The sequence below is a fragment of the Anomaloglossus baeobatrachus genome, chromosome 3 (assembly GCF_048569485.1).
Source record: "Anomaloglossus baeobatrachus isolate aAnoBae1 chromosome 3, aAnoBae1.hap1, whole genome shotgun sequence".
In the NCBI taxonomy this organism is placed as follows: domain Eukaryota; kingdom Metazoa; phylum Chordata; class Amphibia; order Anura; family Aromobatidae; genus Anomaloglossus; species Anomaloglossus baeobatrachus.
This window is the reverse complement of record NC_134355.1, coordinates 604,337,567-604,362,909: the sequence shown is the minus strand read 5'-3', so window position 1 is coordinate 604,362,909 and position 25,343 is coordinate 604,337,567. Positions and strand designations below refer to the sequence as shown.

The 25,343-nt window shown below is 46.0% G+C and overlaps 1 protein-coding gene across 2 annotated transcripts in view; it reads right to left on the bottom strand.

Annotated features, from left to right (window-relative positions):
• The window catches only part of SNTG2 (syntrophin gamma 2), an 873,134-nt gene that overhangs the window by 153,791 nt on the left and 694,000 nt on the right, over positions 1-25,343 (bottom strand). For both annotated transcript variants that reach the window (XM_075341061.1, XM_075341060.1), the window contains exon 13: positions 925-996. In XM_075341061.1, coding sequence (XP_075197176.1) covers positions 925-996 — 72 coding nt within the window. The remainder of the gene's footprint in view (positions 1-924; positions 997-25,343) is intronic.

Sequence of the window (25,343 nt, the reverse complement as noted above, 5' to 3'; positions counted from 1 at the left end):
TGGAGGAGGGCGGTGCGGCATGTGAGATGCTCTGTTGGCGGTGCGTGGCTGCTCTGGCTGCAGTGGGGGCTGGGTGGAGCAGGGCATTGCGGCTGGTAAGATGCTATGTCGGCTTCAAATAATGTGGCCTGGAGTCGGCATGTGCACAGATGGAGCTCTTAGCTCAAGATCCCATCGCTGCCTCCAGCCCACTGATATCTTAGCAGACTTAAGGAAAATGGCACCCGGAGATGGTGCTTGCGCAGATGAGATCTTGGCTTGTCATTGAGCCAAGAGCTCAATCTGCACACGTGCCGACTCTGGGCAACATTTCTGTGAAACCCGCACCACCGACAGAGCAAATGTGACACCTGCCGCACCACCCTGCTCCACGCAATCACCATGGTGCCTGCAGCCAGCACAGCTCCCACTGCAGCCAGCAGAGACCCCACCGCAGCCAGCACAGCCCTAATTGCAGCCAGCACAGACCCCACCACAGCCAGCAGAACCCTAATTGCAGCCAGCACAGCCCCCACCGCAGCCAGCACAGCTCGCACCACAGTGCCTGCAGCATTGCCCTACTCCAGCATTGCCCCTGGGTCCTGTGACCCCGTTCCACCACCGCTGCCGCCCCCCCACCAGTAGGACACCACCGGAGTATAAGACAGACCATTTATTTTTTATTTATTTATTTTTTACCCTTTTATAGCTCTAAAGTTGGGATGCATGTGTCTTATAATCCGGTACAATTATAAAACGAAAAATATGGAAATTTAGAAAATTGATTGAATTTGCAGCTAGGAAGCAAAAGAAGATCGAAAATAAAATCTATGCGAATATATACATAGCTTTTAATTTAATGTATTTTGGTTATCAATGTAATAAATATATAAATCTAAACTTAAAGGGTTGACTTGCATTTAAATTATATATACTGACACTTACCTTGCTAACTTTAAAGAGAACCTCACAGAGGTTATACATTTTTTCTGCTCGTGCCCAGTCAAGCGTGCTAACCTGTAAGTAACAACAAGAAAAATTATCCTGCATCAAACTTAAATTAGAATTTCTTCAATCCAATATCCAAAATATTTATTTATTTATTTATTTTTATTCATTTCTTATTGCTAGTACATAACTGTAAAAAAAAATCTGGATGGCGTAAATGTAGTAGCATATTTAATTTTCACCGTTTATTTCATCCTTTCTCCTTGAGGGTCTCCAATTTTGTAAATAAGATTTCCTAGTGAGATTTTTTAAATTTAATTAATTGATCATTTTGCACTTTTCAAATTAAAGGAATTCAAGAGAATATAATAAGAAATAGAATTTACCAATGTGACAAAAAGTTATTGAAATAGAAATTTAGGGGGTTTTTTTGCATGTCGCATATTTTAAATTGATGCTTCTGAATGTGGTATAAATTCAAAGTGAAGAAAACACTTTATAGTAATTTAGTAGATATCATGGCCACTATTATGCAGCTCTCCTGGATGTAATCAATGCCTTGTAGCAGATGGAGATGCCTTTTGTTGATAGCAATAAACAGCGAAATTACTTTTTAACAAAGCAGTAAATATAAATTTATGATCCAGCGTTATTAATTTCTCCATTTTATCCCGTATGTGTTTGAAAGGATATCACAAGAACCAGAATCTTACGTAAAGATTCTCTATGGTTAAAAATCCAGCTGGCCTCCTATTACCTTCCACCTGTTTTACAGTTATCGAAACAACCTCTAAGTATGGTAATTACCTCTAAACTTTAAATGTAAGGGCAATTCCCAAAATATTAATATTTTTCGCTTGACTCACCGCATAAAAAGAAAAATGTGGAGTCAGTAAACAATCACTTAAAGAGTAACTCAACTTAATCACCTTATTTTTCTTCCTTCTCTCCTAAACATCATCCTATAGTGCAATTTCCATGCCCATTTCCTGCTTCTTTAGAAGCTCCTTTTAACTGTTGCTTAACAAGATCCATATACTGTGTTAAAACTAATAGTGTACAGGAATTCCCCTGTCGGTGCCTCTATGCTCCCCACCCTGTACTCAGTCCGGGAATTTCCCATACTCTGAATATATTGTGCAGCTCTTGGCAAACAGCAGAAATTGAAAAGAGCTAAGGAATCATAGACTGGGCATTGACTCAACACTGCAGCATAGTTTTTGTTGGCGAAGGAGGCAAAAGAGGGCAATTAAGTAAGTTGCAAACTTACATAACTTTGCAATGGAAGTAACAATTGAAATATAAATGAGTAAGGGCACTACATGCCTGAAACGTTTACGATATCCTTTTTAAGGTGATTCAATAAACTATAGATTTTTAAAACATTTTTCTTCATGTGCGGAGATTGTTTATCTCATCATCCACCTGGGAACTGGCCTAGAATTTATTTTGTGCACTGAACTTCATTGTTGGACTGGATGTCTGCCTGGACTGCTGAGCTGACTATCATATTTTGCTTGTCTATTCATAACTTTACAATGCCTGGAGGATAATTGATTAAATGAAAAAAAAAGTACTTTATAATTGGGTTTTATTACTGTATTAAGTGATGCCAATGTAAGAGGGTGGCCAGAAGAAGCTACTTCTGTTCACTGCCCCATGCCATCTGCACACCAACATTGCCATCTGCAGGAGTATCAGGGCAACCAAGAACTGATCTGTAAGGTGTAGGTTTCTTTTACAGAAGAGTTAGAGTGGAATGCTAAGTCAAGTGATAACTGTGGTGCAGTTACAAAGTATAAAAGGGTGTGCCGGTAGTAAGAAGGTGGAGTTGACACCAAGATTACCAACTAAGCAGACATGTGCGCAGCAGGTCAAGCCCATGGTCAAGCACATAGTAGTCATCTATGTTAGAATAATCTGGAAGTGTGTTGAGCCTAGAAAAACACAAAGACTGCTTCCATCGCCAGAGGAACTCAAAGACTGAGTACCATCAGCTAAGATATCCTGAAGAAAGCATCCCATCAAAAGAGGAACCTAAAGACCAAATTCCATCTCCAGAGGAACCCAAAAACAAAATACCGTTGCCAGAGGAACCCAAAGACCGAATACCACCTCCAGAGGAACCTGAAGATTGAATACCACCACCAGAGGAACTTTAAGACGGAATACCGTTGCTAGAGGAACCTGAAGACCATATACCATCACCAGAAGAACCCGGAAACCAAACACCAAACATTGTTACAAAAAGAAGATCAGAGTATGCGGTCAAACACCGAAGATTGAACTTCGAGAACCAGAGACTGAGAAACGAACATTTGTTCCCGAGGGGTGTTTAAGTGAGCCGGGCTGATGCTTCCACCCATAACTTACAGTAATGGGAGAGAGACTAGTTCATTATTAAAATTAACTGTTAATGTAGTGCATTTCAACATATCTGCCCAACATTAGGGAACTGCTAACATAAATAGCCTGTGAATATATAAGCTTCATGTTTAATTATATATTGTTATTATACTGTAAATAAGGGCAACATTGATGCTCCTTTGATGGGAGAACTGGGATTGGATTATTGTTGAGAGGATTTATTTGGTATAGCATTCAATGATTGCATGTACCTGATCAGTCGAGTGTAATGGTGAAACAATCAGTAATTTGATTTTTAGCTGTGAACTGTTAGGCTATGTGCACACGTTGCGTAAATTCATGCAGTTACGCTGCGCTTTGCAGCACAGCGTAACTGCATGCGTCCTGCGTCCCCTGCACAGTCTATGGAGATTGTGCAGGGGCCGTGCGCACGTGGCGTCTCAGAGCGCAGCGCTTCGGCTACTGCCGAAGCGCTGCGCAAAAAGAAGTGACATGTCACTTCTTCCGTGCGCTTTGCCGGCAGCTCCTGCTCTGTCTATGGCAGGAGCTGCAGGCAGAGCGCACGTTCTCGCCGGCACCATGCGCTTCAGAACGGAGCTTTTCAGCTGCGCTCTGAAGCGCACCTTTTACGGTGCTGGGCTAGTACGCAACGTGCGCACATACCCTTATATTGTTTTCTGCTCACATACCCCACCTGTATTCTCTTCCCCAGAAAAGTATATCATAAATTAGAAATTCCATGCACACAATTCCATTGGTTTTTTTTAGCAGCGTTTTGTTTGACAAATATTTGTCAAAATTGTTGCCTAAAAAAAGCAGCATGTAATTTCTTCATTACGTTTTCCACCCATTGAAATGAATGAGGTGTGTCAAAACGCAACCAAAATGTTTAGCTGTGCGTTTGCACTGCGTTTTGGTTGCATTTTTGATCCGTTCTTGTCAACAAAAATAATGGAATAATAATTTTCAATAAAGTTTAAAAATAATTTCACCTGATAAATGAGCATTTTGTTCAATTGTTGTTTGATTGGCAACCGGTTTGCACTGCCTAATTTTTAGGAAACAAGTGTTTCTAGACATGCTCGCTTCCAGTAATCAGGTAGTGTACAGTTGTGTTCAAAAGTTTACAGTTCAAATATCTTTTCCTGTAGATCCATTGACAATTCTTTTGCTTTCCCCATGACTCCCAATCCAGAAATGGCAGTGGTTGGATGAAAGATACAAGAGCCTGTCTGGATCCCAGAAACTCACTCAGCTTTTATGCACACAAAATGATTACAAGCAAACAGGTCACAGGTGAGGATGTTACCTTTATTAGCCATTCAAACCCATACGTGTCAACTTCTGTGCATATTATCAGGCCAAAATCACCAGGGTATGTAAACTTTTGATCAAGGTCATTTGGATGTTTTTGGTTGTCATTATGATTTATAAAGAGAAAACAGAGTAGATGACAATAAATGTCTTCACCCAACCACTAACCATGAGTAGAAAACAAGAGTTTGTGTTATCATTCATATTCTCTAAAAAAAAGGCCAAGAAAGGAAAAAATCTGCTGCGGTATGTAAACTTTTGAGCACAACTGTAAATTAACCCTATCAGCCCCAATGGGAACAAACAGAGCAGGCCTGCCATTTCTCGACACAGTGAGACACAGTACATATAAGGTTTGTACCAAGTTTCAGTGTTATTTATCCAAAGATTTCCAGCTATAACCTATAAAATTATTGAAGATACATCATAACGAGACAATGTATCTGTTGTGGAAGGATTTATCCCAAGCTAATTTGTTGCTGGACATTAGGAAAGCTGTTTAACAAGAAACATTCTATAGGTATGGGTAGTATGCAGAAACGGACTCACAAGTATCCTCAAACCTTTATTACAATATGTTTATTAATTAATTCTAAAAATCCCATGGACACACAAACAAATAACAAAACCGTGGGGTCAGGTGAACCCTCACTAGGTTGTTGCTGAGATGAAGGGACGGGGGAGGTTGGGGGGGGGGCTGGTAACTCGGGATAGAAATGGTGTCCCTACCTATCAACGGAGGGTATGACACCTTAAGTTACTGGGCGCCCCGTTCTACGTCGACTGTCCCTTTCCTCACTCTAAATAGGGAAGATGACTCAGGAGGGAAAGGGGGGGAGGAGAGAGGAAACCGTCCCAAAATAATTAGGGTCTAACAGGATATATAGATATATACGTCAATTCCAATTCCTGACCCAAAATAATATGATATAAAACCACTAAAGGAATGGTACAAAAACAATATCTTGCACGATTTAGCTCATGTAATACCTAATAATTTGTCACACTGTAATATATCACAAAAAGAGCCATCATAATCCTTATACAATCATAACAGGACTAAATAAATCAGCAGAAAAGTTTGCTACCACCCACTAATATTGTTCTAATATGGGTGCCAATATCCTCCGTCACAGATAATGCCAAATGATAACAGGACAAAACAGGGAAAAAGAAAGGATAATCAACTTCCCTGGAAAGAGCAGGTCTTCATCCCTGCCGGGCCTCTACGCATTTCTCCTTTCCCATTGAAGGTTCGTCAGGAGGCTCAGGGAAACAACAGCAAATCCTGTAATCCATGGCTGTAAGCAGCGTTCATGTGATTTAATGGGGATTTTAAATCATAGCGCCAGGAAGTGGTCAGAATCCACAGCAAATGAAAGCCTAGGGCTACGATGTTCCATAGAGGGTAACTGTGTATGTCCAGCAGAGATCAGAACACTAGATGGCCCGGGTTCAATATGCGCAAGCGCTGACCCGACGTCACCGTACAGGCAATACATCACCGCACACGCGCAGTCAAAACAGGTACCCTCTGGCATGAGCTGTCGGAGCGCGTGTAGGGAAAATTCATCACGCACATGCAATCAAGGTGTCCGCAACAGTGATAAGGCAAATAGTGCCAAGTCTAATAGTGTAGGTATGTGTAAAGCAAATAACCCACTGCCAATGTGCGGCCGTAGGTAATGGCAACATATGTGCGCTCAGTGAAAGGCTGATGCCCACGCCAAATAGACTTTGGCATTCACCATAGGCTATAGCCGGTCATTCAGTGACAATGGTAGATAAAAGGATAATATGACATTTACAGTAGTCAACCAATAGTGCAAGGATGTTATTGGAGTTTATTCTATTCTGAGCAATATATGCCAAAATTACCATCCCACATTTAGAAAACAGAAGAGTTTATGGAATACTACTAAATCCATCAAATCCACAGTTTAGTAGGTTTTATTATTTCTTAATAAAACTATCAGGACATTATTGGTGACCAGCAATCCCCAGCGTTTCTGACACAACAGAATAAGTAATAACCGCTCATGGAAAATTCCAGAGCCATATATCCGTGATTGCAAAACTTTGAGTCGATATCGGGGGCATTTTAACTGTCGTACTTAGGTGTACCCACAATAAAAATGACAATAAGTAAGGTGTGAGAACGTGGAACGGGGGCACCCGGTAACTTAAGGTGTCATACCCTCCGTTGATAGGTAGGGACACCATTTCTATCCAGGGTTACCATGGCCTCCCCCCCTCCATCGTCCCTTCATCTCAGCATCAACCTAGTGAGAGTTCATCTGACCCCATTGTTTTGTTATATGTTTGTGTGTCCATGGGATTTTTAGAATTAATTAATAAACTTATATTTCAATAAGGGTTTGAGGATACTTGTGAGTCCGTCTGGACATTAGGAAATAAAAATGCTACTGTTCTTGTTCTACCTTGTACTGTACTGAAAAATAGTTGCTATAGAAATAGCAAAATGGCTACTTTTTAGTGGTAACTAAAAAGTATTCAATCACGAGAAAAGTTTACATTTATAACTTTATTAATAAATATGTAATGTATAATGGATTGTTTCATTGTGGGTTTTCAGCTGCCATTAGTCACGTCATTTTTAAAGTGCATCATATATTAGTGAAAAACATTCATATTTGTGCATATTAACATTTTAACGAGAAAAGTGCTTCTGATGTATGCTTTATGTCTAAAATGTATTGTGACCATTATAGTACTGTAAGGCATCTAATTAAAGGCATTTTCCAATAAACAAAGTTGATTTTAATCAATAGATCTTGGAATAATAATAAGTTCCACAATTCAGTGTTTAAAAATTTTTCCTGTGCTGAGATAATCTTATATATGTGTTCCTGCTGTGCAATGGCCGTGTCTGACCGTACAGGGACATGCTCTGATCATACCACCTCTTCTGGGCAGAGAAGGAAGCAATAAAGTATACAGATAGGACAGCACAGAATTGCAAATAATTCTTTTCATAAGGTAAAACATTGCATAAAAAGAGGCAGGGGAAATGTTTTACCTCACAAAAAGAATTAGCCTGTATATTCTCTTCTACTTTCTCCCCTGCCCTGGAGCTGTGGTATCATCAGACCATGTCCCTGTACGGTCAGACAAAGCCATTTGTCACGCTCCCGGGGCCCCGGCACTGCTCCTTACCCACTGATCCGGTCCCGGGATCACAGCGCAACTCCTTCTCCACTGACCTGGTCCCGGGATCACGGCGCTGCTCCTTACCCACTGATCCGGTCCTGGGATCACGGCGCTGCTCCTTATCCACTGACCCGGTCCACGTGCGTACCGACCGCACCGCTGCTCCCGCTCCTGCTCCCGCTCCCCTGTGTCTCCCATGATCCCTGCTCGATGGTCCCGCCGGCTTGCTGCGGCTCGGGACTCTGCCCCCGACTCCCCTGCATCCTGTCCCCGGCCTTCTGTGCTTGTCTCCGGCTTCCGGACTTCGTGCATGCGCATTAGGGCGCGGGCACACTCATTCACCTCTTCTTAAAGGGCCAGCATCCCTGGAACAGGATATGGCCGATTACAGGTTCAGGGTATATAAGACTTCCTTTTGCATACGGGCGGTGCTTGTTCAATGAGTTCTTGCAGCTTAGTCTCTTGTGCTAGTGTTCAAGCCCTCTGATTTCTGTTCCTGGATTAACCTCTCTCTACCCTCAGAACCTGATGCCCAGTGTATGCCTCAGCTCTTCCGACTCCCTGAAGATTCCCCGGTGTCCATTAGCAGTGGACCTCATCATCTTCCCTCTGCTTCACTCCGCCACCGGCTCTGGATTACATCCGACGTCTCCAGCCTGCAATCGTCACTGGTTCCAGACTTCGCCTGCTGTCTTCACCCAGCTCCGGTCATCCGTCTAGATTCCCTCCGGTCCGAAGTCCCCGTATTCTGCCCGGACTTTCGAAGGACACTCCCCGTATCCCACCTGTGTTCCGGCTGCTGTGCATCTAGGCCCTCTAGGGTGGTCGTCAGACAGTCCCTGTATAGGGGTTCGCTCCTGGTGGCCTCCCTGGGGAAGTCCGGTGCATGGTCCCGTGGATCCACTCCTGGACTGAACGCTACACCATTACACAGTACACAGTTTTTCTCAAAAATTGTTTTTTTCATATATGTTTTAAATATATGTATTTTTTGTATGATATGCGTTTGTACACTATCCCATTGATGTGAGATTTGTAAATTTCTGTCTATATAAACGTTTGATATGCGTTTGCATCCCATTCCACTGATGTGATATTCGTTAATTACTCTTTCTGAAAACAATTGTTTATTGTTATGTAGTTTTTATATTCTTTTCTTTTTATTTTAGACAGTCTTTTGAAAAAGACAGGTTCTGTCGAAACTTTGATACTGTCTATTAACACGATTATCACTTATGGACATAATTTTTTGAGCAATAATCAAAATACGAATAAATATTACTACTGAGCAAAAAGCAACTGGATTCTACTTTTTCTTGTTGTCCCGTTTTTGAGTTATTTTTCTAGTACTAGTGTTTTTTTTTTTCTCCTGAGCACCGCTTTACAGTTGAGCCAGGCCTTCCCTGATTGATTACATAGTACATAGTAGGGGACATATATAAAATTATCTCTGCATAGTAACATTTTTATTAAATACATAAAATAGTGGAAATTATTACTCAAAGATCTATTGATTACAGTGAACGTAAAAAAAAAAGAAAAAAGTGTAATTTTTATTGCATTTTCAAAAAACAAAACATATAACACATAAGTGGATTGTGACCATTTTTCGCCAGAGCAAAACTGGTTCAGGAGTGCAGTGTTATTGTTGTGTAATAAAAAGTCCAACAGTTCCTTGGAATAAAAGTTCACTCAAAACACAGACATTTTTTTATACCTGTTCAAATGGCCACCTGTGAACCAGCCATACACATGAATATTTTGAGATCTAGCATGGTGTTAACTATTATTTAAATATACTCTAGTTCAAATTTGGAGAGAAAAGGGTTACTAAACCGCGCTGTCGTAGAAAGGAGGATCCATGTAGAAGGAATGATTTTATTTGTCTACGCGTTTCAAAGCGTTATGGCTTCTGAAGAAGACATAAAGCTTTGAAAGTTGTACACAAATAAAATCATTCCTTCTACATTGATCCTCCTTTTTACGACAGCGCGGTTTATTAACCCTTTTCTCTCCAAATTTGATCTGCATCTCCACGTGGGCTCTGCTGCAGCCGTCTTTACGCCTTTACAGTGGCTGTGACTCTTACAACCACACCAGATTAGTCTACCCTTACAGCACCTTTGCTGACAGTGTTTTAGAATAAGACCCTATTTGCGCATACTGTCTCTTCCAGCACTTTTAACCTTAAATAGACTCTAGCCACATCAATTCCTTCTTCCAAAATTATACCAACTAAAGATAAGAAAACCACGAAAAAAATAACAATTTCAAACATAGCAAACCAGTACATTGTTTTGACGAACAGTCTGCTCTACACTTTTACACTTAGAAAACACCTGTTTCCCAAGTAAATCACAAGAGCAATTGGAGTAGGCTAGCCATTGTGACCAATTAAGTTTGAATTGCTCCAATGTGCCCAATCTACCCGCTATCATATGTTCCATAACACAATTTTGATTGATATTAATAAGAATTTCACCTAATGAAGGGGGGGTGGGTTCCAAGCTTTTCCATTTGGCCACTATATCCTCCGTCACTATTGTTAAAATATAAGTTCTAAGCACCGCATCCCCTTGTGGTATCAACCACAGAGAAAATAAATCTGTTTCCGAGCCCCAAGGGAACATAGATCCCATAATGGATGTCATCAGTGAGTGAATTTGTTGCCAATAAGAATGTTTAGAGGACATGTCCACCAGATGTGTAACAAGCTAACCACCGCTTTTTTGCATCTCCACAACTCAACCGGGAATTGTGGGTTTATTTTGTTAAGTCTATATGGAGTGTAATACCATCAGTATAAAAGTTTCCTGGGGGTTTTTAGATGATTAATACAATGATAAGTTTTCCTATGCAACTGGAAGGTATAAAAGCAGTCAACACTTGAAAAGGTACTATTTCGATCCTTCTCCCACTTAACAAATGGTAAGGACCCAGGATCGATTGAGTTATTAATTGCCAAATATGCTTTGGAGATACCCTTTGAGATCTCTTTATTTGTAGTAAAATAATACTCATATAAGGTCTTAAGTGGCGGTGCAATTTATTTAACCCCCCCCCCATGTCTTATCTGAAGATATTTGAAGAAGTCCTTCTTATTAATGCTGAAGGATTTCATTATATCAAAAAACTGGACAAGAACACCATTCCTCATAATATCCACCAATTTTGTAATGCCCTAAAGGGGGCTTTACACGCTACGATATCGTTAATGTTTTATCGTCGGGGTCACGTCGCTAGTGACACACATCCAGCGTCATTAACGGTATCGCAGCGTGTAACACTTACCAGCGACCTTAAACGTCCACCAAAGTGGTGAAAATCATTCACCATGGAGAGGTCGTCCTAAAACCAAAAATTGTTAATGGTTGTTTCTAGATGTTCCTCGTTCCTGCGGCAGCACACATCGCTATGTGTGACACCGCAGGAGCGAGGAACATCTCCTTACCTGCCTCCACCAGCAATGAGGAAGGAGGGAGGTGGGCGGCATGTTTGTCCCGCTCAGCTCCGCTCCTCCACTTTGATTGGCCGGCCGCTTAGTGACGTCTTGGTGACGTCGCCATGATGCCAAATGCACCTCCCCCTTGAGGGAGGGATTGTTCGGCAGTCACAGCGACGCCGCCGACCAGGTAAGTGCGTGTGATGCTGCCGTAGCGATAATGTTCACTGCGGCAGCAATCACACGATATCGCATGCACGACGGGGGCGGGTGCTCTTGCGTACGATATCGCTAGCAATTGCTAGAAATATCGTAGTGTGTAAAGCCAGCTTTAGTGTGCCAAACCATCCAAATCTATGAATGGAATAAGATGATTGAGGGATGAGTGGGGTGTCTTGCAATCTTAGAGGGATCAGGTATTCCACCTAAGTCCTTCTTTTTCCATATATTGACCCCAGCTTTAATGCTAGGTGTAGGGGCAAAAAACGTTTTGTTTGACAATCTCAGATACCATAATAAATGAGACATATTGGGGTAAACCATTATTTGGGATTCCAACTCAACCCATAATTTAGTGTGATCATTCATCCACTAATTTCTCAATTGGTCTAGTAGTGAAGCATGATCGTCGCTCCGAATGTTAGGGCACCCCGAGCCACCCTGATTAACTGAAAGAAACAATATTTTGGATGAAACCCTTTCCCTCTGTGATTTCCAAATGAATTTCATCAGTAGGGACTGTAGAATGTTTAGTGTATGTGGAGATAATTATATGGGTAGATTTTGAAAATAATACAAGATCTTGGGTAAGAGAATCATTTTGCCCACAGAATTATTACCAAGCCACGATATAGGAAATGCAGTGAAGTTTTTAATGTCTTGAGAGAGAGAGACTTTGTTAGGGTTTGGAAATTAACCCTCTCTAAATCGTTACTAGAGTATGTCAGAGATATACCCACATACAGGATTGACCCTCCTGCCCACATAAATGGGAACTGTTATTGCAAGCACCTCTGCGATTCAACCGAGATGCCAATATTCAAAATGATTGATTTGAAAGTATTGACCTTACAATAACTAACTTCCCCAAAGTGATCAATAAGTTTAAATATTTCCTCCAGCAATTTCTTTGGGTTAGAGACATAGTATCAAGTCATCAGCAAAAAGGCCAATATGGTGCTGTATATTACCCACCCGAATTCCAGAGATCTGGGGTGATATACAAATTGGATCCATGACAAGAGTGAAAATCAAGGGGGGGGAGTCTGCAGCCCTGTCTTGTTCCATGAGAAAGGCCTCTATAAGGACACTTGCAAAATTTACCTGTGCTGAGGACAAGGAATAAAGTGCCATAATAGAAGTAAATGTCTTCCCCTCTAGTCTGAAATACAAAGGACCTCCTCAAGATACCCCCAATGGAAGCGGTCAAATGCCTTCTCCACATCCAAAGCTAGGAGCAGAGAAGGCACCGACCTATGTCCCACTTCTGATATAATATTAATGAATCTATGAGTCCTGTCACATATTTGGCAGTATTTAATAAAATCTACTTGATCCCTGTTAATAGGAGTCAGCAGAATATTTAAAAGTCTCATCGCTAAAACCGTAGCATACAGTTTTAGGTCTGTATTCAGCAGAAAAATTGGTTTAAAATTGGCTGGGATATCCGTAGATTTCTCAGGTTTAGGGAGGGTTATTATTAAAGCCTTGAGCATCTCCTCAGGAAAAGAACCCCGGGGAACAGCCTCATTAAGAATTCTAGTAACGTATGGGGCTACCATCAGCTTATATTTTTTGTAAAACTCATTTGTAAGACCGTCTGGGCCAGGGGCTTTATGCAATTTTAGTTTGTCAATAGCGTCACTCATTTCTCGCACTGTGATAGTTTGAGATAGCAGTTCAGCTTGTTCCGAGCTAATCTGGGGCAGGAGGGGGGTAGATCGAAAAGGGCTAATTTTTATCACAACTAGGCTGTTTAATTTGGCCATCCTTCCCCAAATTATACAGTTCAGAATATTATTGAGCAAATTCATAGGCTATGTGTCGTGGGTCCATAACTCATACCATATTTGGTGAAATTAAATATGAAATGCAAGATCTCAAAATTTGTAATTTAATTTGTTTGGCTAAGGGGTACTTTGCACATTACGATATCGCAGGTGCGATGTCGGTGGGGTCAAATCGAAAGTGATGCACATCCGGCGTCGCTGTCGATATCAGAGTGTGTAAATTCTTTTTGATACGATTAACGAGCGCAAAAGTGTCGTAATCGTATCATCGGTGTAGTGTCCGACATTTTCATAATTTAGCTGCAGCGACGGTACAATGTTGTTCCTCGTTCCCCTGTGGCAGCACACATCACTGTGTGAGAAGCCGCAGGAGCGAGGAACATCAGCGTACCTGCGTCCTGCGGCTCACGCCGGCTATGCGGAAGGACGGAGGTGGGCGGGATGTTTATGCCCCGCTCATCTCCGCCCCTCCGTTTCTATTGGCTGCCTGCCGTGTGACATCGCTGTGACGCCGCACGACCCGCCCCCTTAGAAAGGAGGCAAGTCGCCGGCCAGAGCGACGTCGCAAAGCAGGTAATTCCATGTGAAGCTGCCATAGCGATAATGTTCGCTACGGCAGCTATCACAAGATATCGCTGCTGCGACGGGGGCGGGTACTATCGCACTTGGTGTGACGCCCTGGGCAAGCCAGGGGTCACAGGTTATAACACCACCACACCCTACACCCCAGTTAGGAACATCAAGGCTAACCTAAAATCCTTGTTGCCTTCCTCCAGGGGCTGATGTCCACACCAGTGGGTGGGCCAGGCAGTTGGCTCCGCCCACCGAGGAGTTCACAGCCCTGGAGGCGGGAGAACCAGGCAGATCAAGCTAGGGGAGTGAAGTAGAAGGAAGTGGTAGAGGAGCTTGAGAGAAGGAGTAAAAAGTGACAGTTTATAAAGCCTGAAGCTGGTCCGGGTGTGTGCCCCGGACTGAGAGACAGCAAGGTCAGCAGACGGCGGTGACTGTCTGCAGGGGTGACTGCTTGGAGGTTGCTGGAAGGACCACGGACGGGTGGTGGCCCGGCGGTACCAGAGCGGTATACGAAGAGCAGTCAGCACCAGTGGCAGGGGCCTTTCGGATCCCGGCAAGGCTAGGAGTCGCCGTGAATTTGCCAAATCCGTTAGTGAAGGGGACCTCTGGGTCTCCCAACAAGCAAGTCCCGATTGAAGGCAACAGTCCAACCGTTACAGAGAGACACCGCCACCGCCAGGGCACCAGTTTCTCAGGGCCAGCGCCTGCGGGCAAAGTAGGGCTCCTCCGGCCCATATCCAAGCCGGGGAGCGGGTTACCGGTGGGAATCCATCGAAACCATCATCATCTTAGGTGCAAGAAGAGGGACCGTCACCGTCAACTACTGGGGAAAAGCAAGTGCAGCCGTCCGTGGGAACCGTCTTTACAGCCGTGTGTTTTACCGAGAACTGTGTCATCGTCTCAGGCTGAGTGAGTACCACAGTGCCGCAAGGCACAGCGCTGCCCCCGCGTCCCTGCACCCCACCAAGCCCTGCATCACCCACCTCATCACTGGGCCCCGGGATAATCAACCCCCTACCCAGGGAGGGGAGGACTAACATCTAGCTGCTCCATACCATCACTCCCGGGATCCCCATACAGAGCAGCGGTGGTGTCAACAAATCACCACAACCGTGGGTGGCGTCACGGACAATAAACTATCCCAAAATCCAATCCCCTTTCACTCACGGGCGAGGAGCGCCGCTCAAGTCCCCGGGATCCGGCCCATCGCTCGAGCCACCGAGCAGCAGCAGCAGGCCGCAGCAGCCGCAGCGGCAGCCGGACCCGAGCAGAGGGAGAGCGCGGCGTTCCCTCCTCCGCCCGCGACAACTTGGCGTCACGAACAGGATCTTACCGCTCTGCCGTTGGGTAGAGGTGCGCCTTGTGACCGCCGGAGGTATCCGGCCGGAAAATTTCAGAAGTTGCCATCTTTGGCGCGAAAAGTTCCCGCTCGAGCGTCTTCTCGAGTAGTAGAGGCGCGAAGGCCAAAACCCCGCCCTGATAGAGGAGGGGCCGGAAAGAAGCTAAGGGAGACGGAATGGCGGCTGGCCGCATGTAGCCGCGGCTATAAAAGCAGGGACGCCAGGACTCTGCAGACATCTTGTTCCTGGGAGAGGCCGCCAGCAACATGTTCATGCCGTCCCGCAGCACCGTAGCCCCCGTGCCTGGAACCGCGGCGTGGGTTGAGATCCGGACCGCGCAGCTCTACCAAAGGCTGCAGGTCAATATGCAGCTCCTCATGGAGGAGTGGGAGACCGACATGGCGGACGTCATAGCGACCGTGCGGAGACGCGAGGAGGAAGCGGAGGAAGGGAGGGTGAGTGACCCACGCCCCGATGCCCTTGAAGGGCCGGTCATCGCGGCTGCGGGACCCGGTCCAAACCCTCTCCCCCTGCTGCCTCCCTCGCCACCCGTCTCGGAAGCTGTGACCCCGCCACTAGGCCCGCTACCACCACAACCGGTAGCGATACCCAGCGTACCCACCCAGGCGGGCCGACCTGTAGCCGGAGCCCGTAGTCGACCTGGGGTGCTGCCCTGGAAAGCCCCGAAAACCGAACCGGAGGCGTCCCCCGAGAAAGTCCCCGAGCCGGAGCCGATGACCCGCTCCGTGCCGAAGGCCCAACCGCGGAAAGCCCCTGTGCCCATCCCCCACACCTCGGCTGAGGTTGCGCCGGGTTGCCGATGCAAAGCAGCGTCTAAGGCCAAGACACCGCGGGACCTGATGCCCAGAGTACCAGCAGTGGGCAATGTCCAACAGGTCTCGCAGGGCCCGACCCGTGCGCCGGAGCTCGCAGCAGCGCCGTACTGGGACAGGGAGCCGGTACCGTTGGGCCCGGAGATTGAAGAGAGGGAAAGAAGGAAGGCGGAGTTGGTGGCCCGTGCAATCCGGGAAAAAGAGAGCCTCCGTCAGGCAACTTTCCATGTCCGGGGCCCGCTGTACGAAGGGCAGGTGAGGCGGTTTGATGTCCGCCGGGGCTATGGGTTTATATATGAACCGGGCCTGGAGGCCGAAGTGTTTATAGCCCGGCGGGATGTGAATGCCCACCTGCCTGAGGAGCATCCCGGTCGTAACCTGATGCCGGGTGACATTGTGCAGTACACCCGGCACTGTGGGGAGAGGGGGTGGTTCGCGCTGGACGCTAAGTTAAGGGGCAGCCAGGAGTCCCATGTGAGCGCCGCGCCCCCTCCCTCAGGTGATGTGGAGGAATCGGAATAACGGCAACGGAGCACCGTTGCACCGTCCCCGTTGGGACCACCAGTGTGTTTGTTTAAAGTTCTAGAGATGATGATAAGAGAATGGAACCGAGGATTTATCTGATTTAACCGTGATTGGAAACCGGCCGTTGCCGGCACCGTTGTCCCCGTGGGGACCGTTTGAAAAGTTTGCATAGGAACTCCTATAAACATGCCCGAGAACTCGCAGGGCAACCACAAACGTTAAGTGGGTTGTAAATAAATATGTTGTGCAGCTACCGCTACTGCCTCCGGAGAGGCAGGTTGGAGGGAGGGCCCGCAGTGGAGCAGGCTGGGGCCCAGCCACCACAGGAACCGTTGGCTACCCTCTGGAGGGGAAGGACAGATCCCGCTCGGGTAACTTGTGCTGGACTGGGGTCAAGGGGTGCTGCCTGGGCTTTAGGGGCAGCATCAGGGCCAGGTTACTTGGGTGGGAGAGAGCGGCAGCCGCAACCGTTTTAATGTTTAGCAACGTTTAAGTACCGAACCTCCCGATGTGGGATGATGTCATAAGTTGTATTATGTTTACCTTTTTATATATATTTTTCAGAAAATAAAACCGGTGTTGGACGGGCAACCCGCGGACGGTCTGCATTTTGCTAAGGGGGAATGTGACGCCCTGGGCAAGCCAGGGGTCACAGGTTATAACACCACCACACCCTACACCCCAGTTAAGAACATCAAGGCTAACCTAAAATCCTTGTTGCCTTCCTCCAGGGGCTGATGTCCACACCAGGGGGTGGGCCAGGCAGTTGGCTCCGCCCACCGAGGAGTTCACAGCCCTGGAGGCGGGAGAACCAGGCAGATCAAGCTAGGGGAGTGAAGTAGAAGGAAGTGGTAGAGGAGCTTGAGAGAAGGAGTAAAAAGTGACAGTTTGTAAAGCCTGAAGCTGGTGCGGGTGTGTGCCCCGGACTGAGAGACAGCAAGGACAGCAGACGGCGGTGACTGTCTGCAGGGGTGACTGCTTGGAGGTTGCTGGAAGGACCGCGGACGGGTGGTGGCCCGGCGGTACCGGAGCGGTATACGAAGAGCAGTCAGCACCAGTGGCAGGGGCCTTTCGGATCCCTGCAAGGCTAGGAGTCGCCGTGAATTTGCCAAATCCGTTAGTGAAGGGGACCTCTGGGTCTCCCAACAAGCAAGTCCTGATTGAAGGCAACAGTCCAACCGTTACAGAGAGACACCGCCACCGCCAGGGCACCAGTTTCTCAGGGCCAGCGCCTGCGGGCAAAGTAGGGCTCCTCCGGCCCATATCCAAGCCGGGGAGCGGGTGACCGGTGGGAACCCATCGAAACCATCATCATCTTAGGTGCAGGAAGAGGGACCGTCACCGTCAACTACTGGGGAAAAGCAAGTGCAGCCGTCCGTGGGAACCGTCTTTCCAGCCGTGTGTTTTACCGAGAACTGTGTCATCGTCTCAGGCTGAGTGAGTACCACAGTGCCGCAAGGCACAGCGCTGCCCCCGCGTCCCTGCACCCCACCAAGCCCTGCATCACCCACCTCATCACTGGGCCCCAGGATAACCAACCCCCTACACACGGAGGGGAGGACTAACATCTAGCTGCTCCATACCATCACTCCTGGGATCCCCATACAGAGCAGCGGTGGTGTCAATAAATCACCACAACCGTGGGTGGCGTCACGGACAATAAACTATCCCAAAATCCAATCCCCTTTCACTCACGGGCGAGGAGCGCCGCTCGAGTCCCCGGGATCCGGCCCATCGCTCGAGCCACCGAGCAGCAGCAGCAGGCCGCAGCAGCCGCAGCGGCAGCCGGACCCGAGCAGAGGGAGAGCGCGGCGTCCCCTCCTCCGCCCGCGACATTGGCATCACAGCAATCGGCTTGCGATGTCACAGCGTGCAAAGTACCCCTAAGAGAGTACATGTTTTGTTTCCCTGCCAATATTGAGTCATTTTGAGTTTTTTCAGAACTTGCTCATATTTATATAAATTCTTGAAAAACTGCCACGCTAATTCAATTATTTCTTCTTTTAGACAGGTTTACGCGGACCCTGCCAACTGCCTGCAGCTTCCAATTCCCTTCCCTCCCCTCTTTTTTATCTATTTAACTGATATTTTCAGTCTTGTGTCCCCTCCCTGGCATCACCTCCATACCCCCATAGTTAAGTATAGCCTCTTTCCCATTCTTTGTGGGAGCGCTAGTGTCCATCTTTAAAATTTTTATATAAATTCTGTTTATGTAGCTGTTGGTGGAGTTGAGATATTTCCATTGCTCTTTGGAACAAAAAATGTAACTTGTTAAGTCGATACAGGTCCGAAAGTTTATTTTGAATTTCAGTATAAGCTAAAACCCCCATTTTTTGTTATGAGCTGCTTTGCTTAATTAACTGCCCCCTAATTGTAGCCTTGTGGGCACACCACAAAGTCATATCAGAGACCACCCCATTGTCATTCAAGAGAAAGTACTTTTCTATGGACGTGGCAATATTTGAACTGTAGCGTGGATGGTTCAAAATATAGGAATTAAGCGGCCATTTTCGACTAGGAAACAAGCAGAATCCCTCATTAATTGATAACATAATGGGTGCGCGGTGTGACCATGTCATATTTACAATATAGGAGCTACCCACCCGGGAAATCAAAGATTTGTCTATTAAGAAATAGTTAATCCTAAAATATATTTTATGAGATGATGAAAAGAATGTATAATCCCTTTCAGAAAGGTTCTGCTATATGTATATATCATATAGGTTGCCACTGTGGAGGGTGCGGACAAGTGGACTAGGGTCCAACTTGGTTTAAAGTGATGTAGTATGCATACTAGGCCAGAATGAAAAAAATTAAAATCCCCTACTATAATCAGAGCACCTACTGTATTTTGTTTGGTTAAACAGATACATTTCTTTAGAAATTGATGCTTATTTATGTACATTAGGCGCATATACAGAGGCTAAGGTATGGGGTGCATTATTAATAATGCATTGCAAAATAAAATATCGACCATTTTCATCAAGCAATTGCTTTGCGACCGTGAAAGCTATGGAGTCTCGCACTGCAATAGATACATCTCCCTTTTTTCTGACTGCCAAGACAGATATTACATGTGGGAATTTTTTATCCTTTAAGCTAGAAAGGTCATCCTTATTCAAATGCGTCTCTTAGATGCAAATAATATCTGCACTAGCCTGGGTAGTTCCCCTCCACAGTAGCGACCTCTTGAAAGGGAGAATTTACCATATTTTTTGGACTATAAGACACACTTTTTCCCCCCAAATGTTGGGGGAAAGTAGGGGGTGCATCTTATAGTCTGAATATAGGGCTGCGGGGAATGAGGGTGCTGCTGTAGAGCGGGTCAGTGGCGGCATGTGCAGGCTGTAGCAGCGCCTGCCATGGCCACGTGGGCCCGCTCATTTCCTATGTACGCCCATCTTCCCGTCCATCATCTCTCAGCACTAAAGCCGGCGTTGACAGGTGGGCGGGATGATGGGCAGGCGGTGTGCGCATAGTAAAGAGCCGGCCCGTGTGATCACCCCTGGCAACTACAGCCTGGAGTGATCATGTGTGGGGGGCAGTGAATAAAGTACGGTATGCTCACCGTTCCCTACAGCGTCGTGATGTCCTCCTGTCTGCCAGCCTGCTGATCTGTGTGGAGCCGTGCGCACAGCGATGACATCATCCCTGTGCTCACTGCTCTCCAGGAGGACATCACGATGCTGCAGGGAACGGTGACGGCTCCACACAGGTCAGCAGCGCTGCTGGTGACACAGACAGGAGGATGAGCGATGCTAATGGAAGGAGGAAAGGTGAGTATAAATGTTTATTTTTTCTGTGCCACAGGATACGGGGCATATATCAGGATGGGGTATATAGCAGGATGGGGGTTTATAGCAGGATGGGGTATATAGCAGGATGGGGGTATATAGCTGGATGGGGTATATAGCAGGATGGGGGTATTTATCAGGATGTGGGTATATAGCAGGATGGGGGTATTTAACAGATGGGGGTATTTATCAAGATGGGGGCTATACCATGATGAGGGGACACAACCCCTCCCTCCTTCTGAATAAGTGAGTATGCAATGAGGTCTACACAGACCTCTGGCCATCTCAATTAAGTCCATGTTGCTCAGCTATGGATAGTTATGATTTTTCTTGCCGTGACAGTTCATCAACATGGTCCAAGTCCAACTGGATTGCAGGTGCCCAGGTTGTCTACACCCATAACATCTCCTCTCTGTGATTCCCCCAGGGCGTGGTCGGAACTGTTAGGGCCCAGGATTTTGAGCCTAGATTGTCATCGGCCTGTGGCTGGTTGGAGGGGATGATATAACTGGAGAGGGCCGGGGAGCAGGAGCAGGCTGTGTCTTATTGTCCAGAAACCCCCTCAATTGTGGTCGGATACTAAGGGCCTCATCAGCCAGGGCAACAGCTCTATCCAAGGTGCATGGTGTGCGCTCTCTGACCCACTCCTGTATTTCTGAGTGACACTTGTAAAGAAATTGTTCTATTAGAAATACTTGCATAACGTCTTGCACAGTGAAGGCGTCTTCTGCTTCCAGCCATCTCCGACATGCCTGGAACATCTTATGTGCATACATCCTAAATGATCCCCCCGTGGTGCATGGGAGGTCTCGGAACTGTGCCCTATGTGAATCTGCAGTGATGGCATGGTAATCCAGGATATTCCGCTTTACAATGTTGTAATCCCGGTTCTGCTGTGAGTCAATGGTGCGATAAGCCTCTGCCAGGCTTCCGTGCAGGAGTCCCACTAACAAATGCACCCAGACAGAGTGGGGAACCTCCATCATGACACACTGCTGCTCAAAGTCCTTGAAGAATCCTTTCACATCTCCGGAAGCCTCATCAAATGGCTTGAAGTCCGCCCGGGTGATCCGTGCAGACTCCTGGATCACTGGGTTTGCACTCCAACTCACATTACTCCCTCTGTCAGACTCCATTGCTTCTTGTCTCCGCTGAGCAGCCTGCTCCTTATATTCCTGAGATACACCGGGGCCAAGAGCTGCCATTTCTTCTTCGAACCACACCATCCACTGACTTTTTGGGGCAGGGATCCCAGTCCTTGTCTGTCAGACATCTGGGAGGAGGTGGACTGGCTCTCACCCACAACTAGATCAATCAAGGCTTCTTTACTCAGTCTATGGTAGCTCAGGCCCAGATCTTTGGCTCTGTCCTTTAAACTGGATGCAGTCCAGTTTCTGTACTCACTCTGTTGGTGGGCCTCCATTAGGCTGCGCTCTGTTGATCCTGCCGATGCAACCAGTTGTGACGGGGTCCTTCTCCCATATCAAATAATCAACAGAGCGAGAGATGGCTGTACAATTCAAAGACCATTTATTCCAAGCAACTCAAATGGTCCATAACATAATCCACAAAACAGAGGGTAAAATTAGTCCAGAAATATGAATATAATCAAATAAGCGATAAATGTCCTGGTCTCTCTGAGAAGTCCCAGTTTCTTCCAGAGATTCAATCTTTCTCCCTTCAAGTTCTCCAACAGACTCACAAATCTCCCAAGTAAGCAGAGAGTCCACAGTAGATGGACTCTAGGCCCACCTCCCCCCACACCCAGGGACAGAAGCGCCTCAAGAGGCTATAACCTTGCACTACAGGGGGTGATTATTTTTAATCAATACAATGTACACACAAGCAGTACAAATAATGGACAGTGAAACAATCCTTAAAATAGGAATCTGTATAGCAAGATACACCTCCCCCATATCCCACCATCACAATGGTGAACATATACAAGGCAGGAGGATCATTACCAGGATGGGGTATCTTAGTAGAGAATCTGTGGACATTACCTCCATAACAGTGTCTTCAGCAGATCCTCGCCCCATAACAGTGTGTCATGACCACATTTTTTGCTTAAAAGTTTATTTTCCTATTTTCCTCATCTAAAACCAGGGTGTGCCTTAAGGTCCGGCGCATCTTATAGTCTGAAAAATACCGTAGTTCCTTCACATTGAGAGATAATATTTTAAATACCATGATAAGTTCTAAATAGGGCGCTAGTCTGACAACCACAGTTAGGGAACTTAAAGCCCCAAATATGTGCCCCTATGACTGACATACTATAAGGATTTACAATCCACCTTAAGGGATCTAAGAGCAGAGACAATATGCATGTGCATGTCACATTACACAGTGAAGGCGTAAGAAAAAAAAGAAAAAAAAATTCTGAGAAAGAGAAAAAAATGAGAATAAAAATCAAAACAAAATAACCTTAAACGTTGACCAGGGAGGCAAGATGACCCTGGTGAATCAGGGGACAGGCACCAGGTGGAACCTAGAAGACTAAAAAAAAACAAACATGTAGACTTCACACATGCCAGAGTCAGCCCTTCAATAGAGAAGTAGTGTAATCAAATATCAAGTAGAACTAACTGAAAGCCGCGTCTTCCTTGTAGACATGTTGCAATTTGAAAGATATGCAGCACTGCAGTGAATCAGGTGGGGTGACGTTTCCTTCCAGAATAAATTTGCCATTCTTGCTGTAGATGCATCAGTGATCTCACTCACCTCTCCGCTGCCATTGCTGCACCGACACTGGATTTCGGCTCAGTGCGCATGACCCCGGAGTTTTGGTCATGCACACTATTTCAGTCTGAAGCCAGGACGCGAACACCCGGCTTCATAGTGCGCATGGCCCAAACTCTGGGATCATGCCACTGAGACGAAATCCAGTGTCGGGCGGCGATGGCAGCAGAAAGGTGAGATCATTCTCTGACGCTGCACATTCATTAGCATGTTAGCACACCCACAGGGGCATCCTAACATGCTAATTGGGCCAACCAACAACAGAAGCAATGCCCTTGGGACTAGTCCCCGTGCTCATTACCATACAATAAAAGATCTTTAGAAATACTTTTTCTAAAGATCTCTTTATCTATGCTAGTGTATACAGGGACGGTTAAGCAGGGATTAGCAATATGCACCCAGAACTGCTCGTGGTTCTGGCTGCATATTGCACCTGACAGGTTCCCTTTAAAGAGCTCTGCACATCTTTGCATTCAGGAGCACACCGCTCACCAGCCTCTGAGCTCCTATATTGCACTTTTGAAGATTGACATCTTGGACTAGCAGCATGGTCATGATGGTGGTCTGAACTGTATAGGGTGCTTTACACGCTGCGACATCGCTAACGATATATCGTCGGGATCACGTCATTAGTAACGCACATCCGGCATCGTTAGCGACATCGCAGCGTGTGACACCTAGGAGAGACGATCAACGATTGCAAAAACGTCAAAAATCGTTGATCGTTGACACGTCGCTCCTTTTCATAATATCGTTGGTGGTGCATGCCGCTAGTTGTTCGTCGTTCCTGCGTGACCACACATCGCTATGTGTGACACCGCAGGAACGACGAACATCTCCTTACTTGCGTGCACTGGCAATGAGGAAGGAAGGAGGTGGGCGGCATGTTCCGGCTGCTCATCTCCGCCCCTCCTCTGCTATTGGGCGGCCACTTAGTGGCGCCGCTGTAACGCTGAACGAAGCTCCCCCTTAAAGGAGAGATTGTTCAAAAATATACTGATTGGGACCTTAGATTGTGAGCCCCAGTGGGGACAGTATTGCTGATGAATGTAAAGTGCTGTGGAATTAATAGCGCTATATAAATAAATAAATTATTATTATTATTATTATTATTCGGTGTCTCCAGCGACATCGCTGATAACGTATGTGCGTGTGACGCTGCCGTAGCGATATTGTTCGCTACGGCAGCGATCACCCCCATGACGAAACAGCGACGTGGGCGGGTGCTATCGCACACGACATCGCTAGCTATCGCTAGCGATGTCGCAGGGTGTAAAGCACCCTTATGTCGGAAAGCAGAAACAGTAGCATCAGAGAACAGAGTCCAGAGATCCAGAATCCAGCGATCTGTAAGTAAATGTGGGCTCCTTGCCAAGAAACTATATAGGTAAAAGAGGATGACCAGTCTATGAGCGCTAGCAATAGATCTTAAATCTGCGATTTTTTTTTGTAGATAGTAAGGCTTTATTGTTAAAAATAAAGCTCTTGTTTTCACTTCACAACGCGTTTCAGCAAGATCCACTTGCTTTCCTCAGGTCTTGCTGAAACGCGTTGTGAAGTGAAAACAAGAGCTTTATTTTTAACAATAAAGCCTTACTATCTACAAAAAAAATCGCAGATTTAAGATCTATTACTAGCGCTCATAGACCGGTCATCCTCTTTTACCTATATTGTCTACTCCCGCAAGGGAATCTGGCAAGAGTTGCTGCGAGTAATAGATTCAACCAGTTCACTTTGATCAACCCAGCGGGAGGACGCAGAGCCGATCTGAGCTCCAGGAATCAAGGAGTCGGTGAACCAGGAGACACCAGCGGTAAACTGTCCAGATCCACCCCGCTAAATATCGGATAGTGTCAAGCTAACTCAGTCCCTCATCCCCCAGAGGAATTACACACTCACCACCGAGGTTGTGCGAGGGCGCACAACCTAGTCAGGTGAGCAGTTTTATACTATAATCTAAAGAAAATGATCCACGGGTGCTTCTCATATTGCGCTATCATTATTTTACAGTGAAGCTTGCCAAGAAACTGACCATCAATGATGACCTACAGTGGTTGTTGATAACCTAAGATTTCAGCAATACAATATAGATATTAAAATTCTTGAGAAAGAAGAGGATATTTAGTAAGAAATACATTTCAAAATTTATGGTTTCTACAAGTCCTTTGCAATTTTACCCATTTAACAAGATGAGAGAACCCCTTTAAGCGTACAGCTTTTCCATGTACATGAGCCCGTAAACTCACTGTAAAGTATTCAAGTTTTACTATTTTGCAAGCAATATCATCAGCCAACTGTAACTTCTGTAG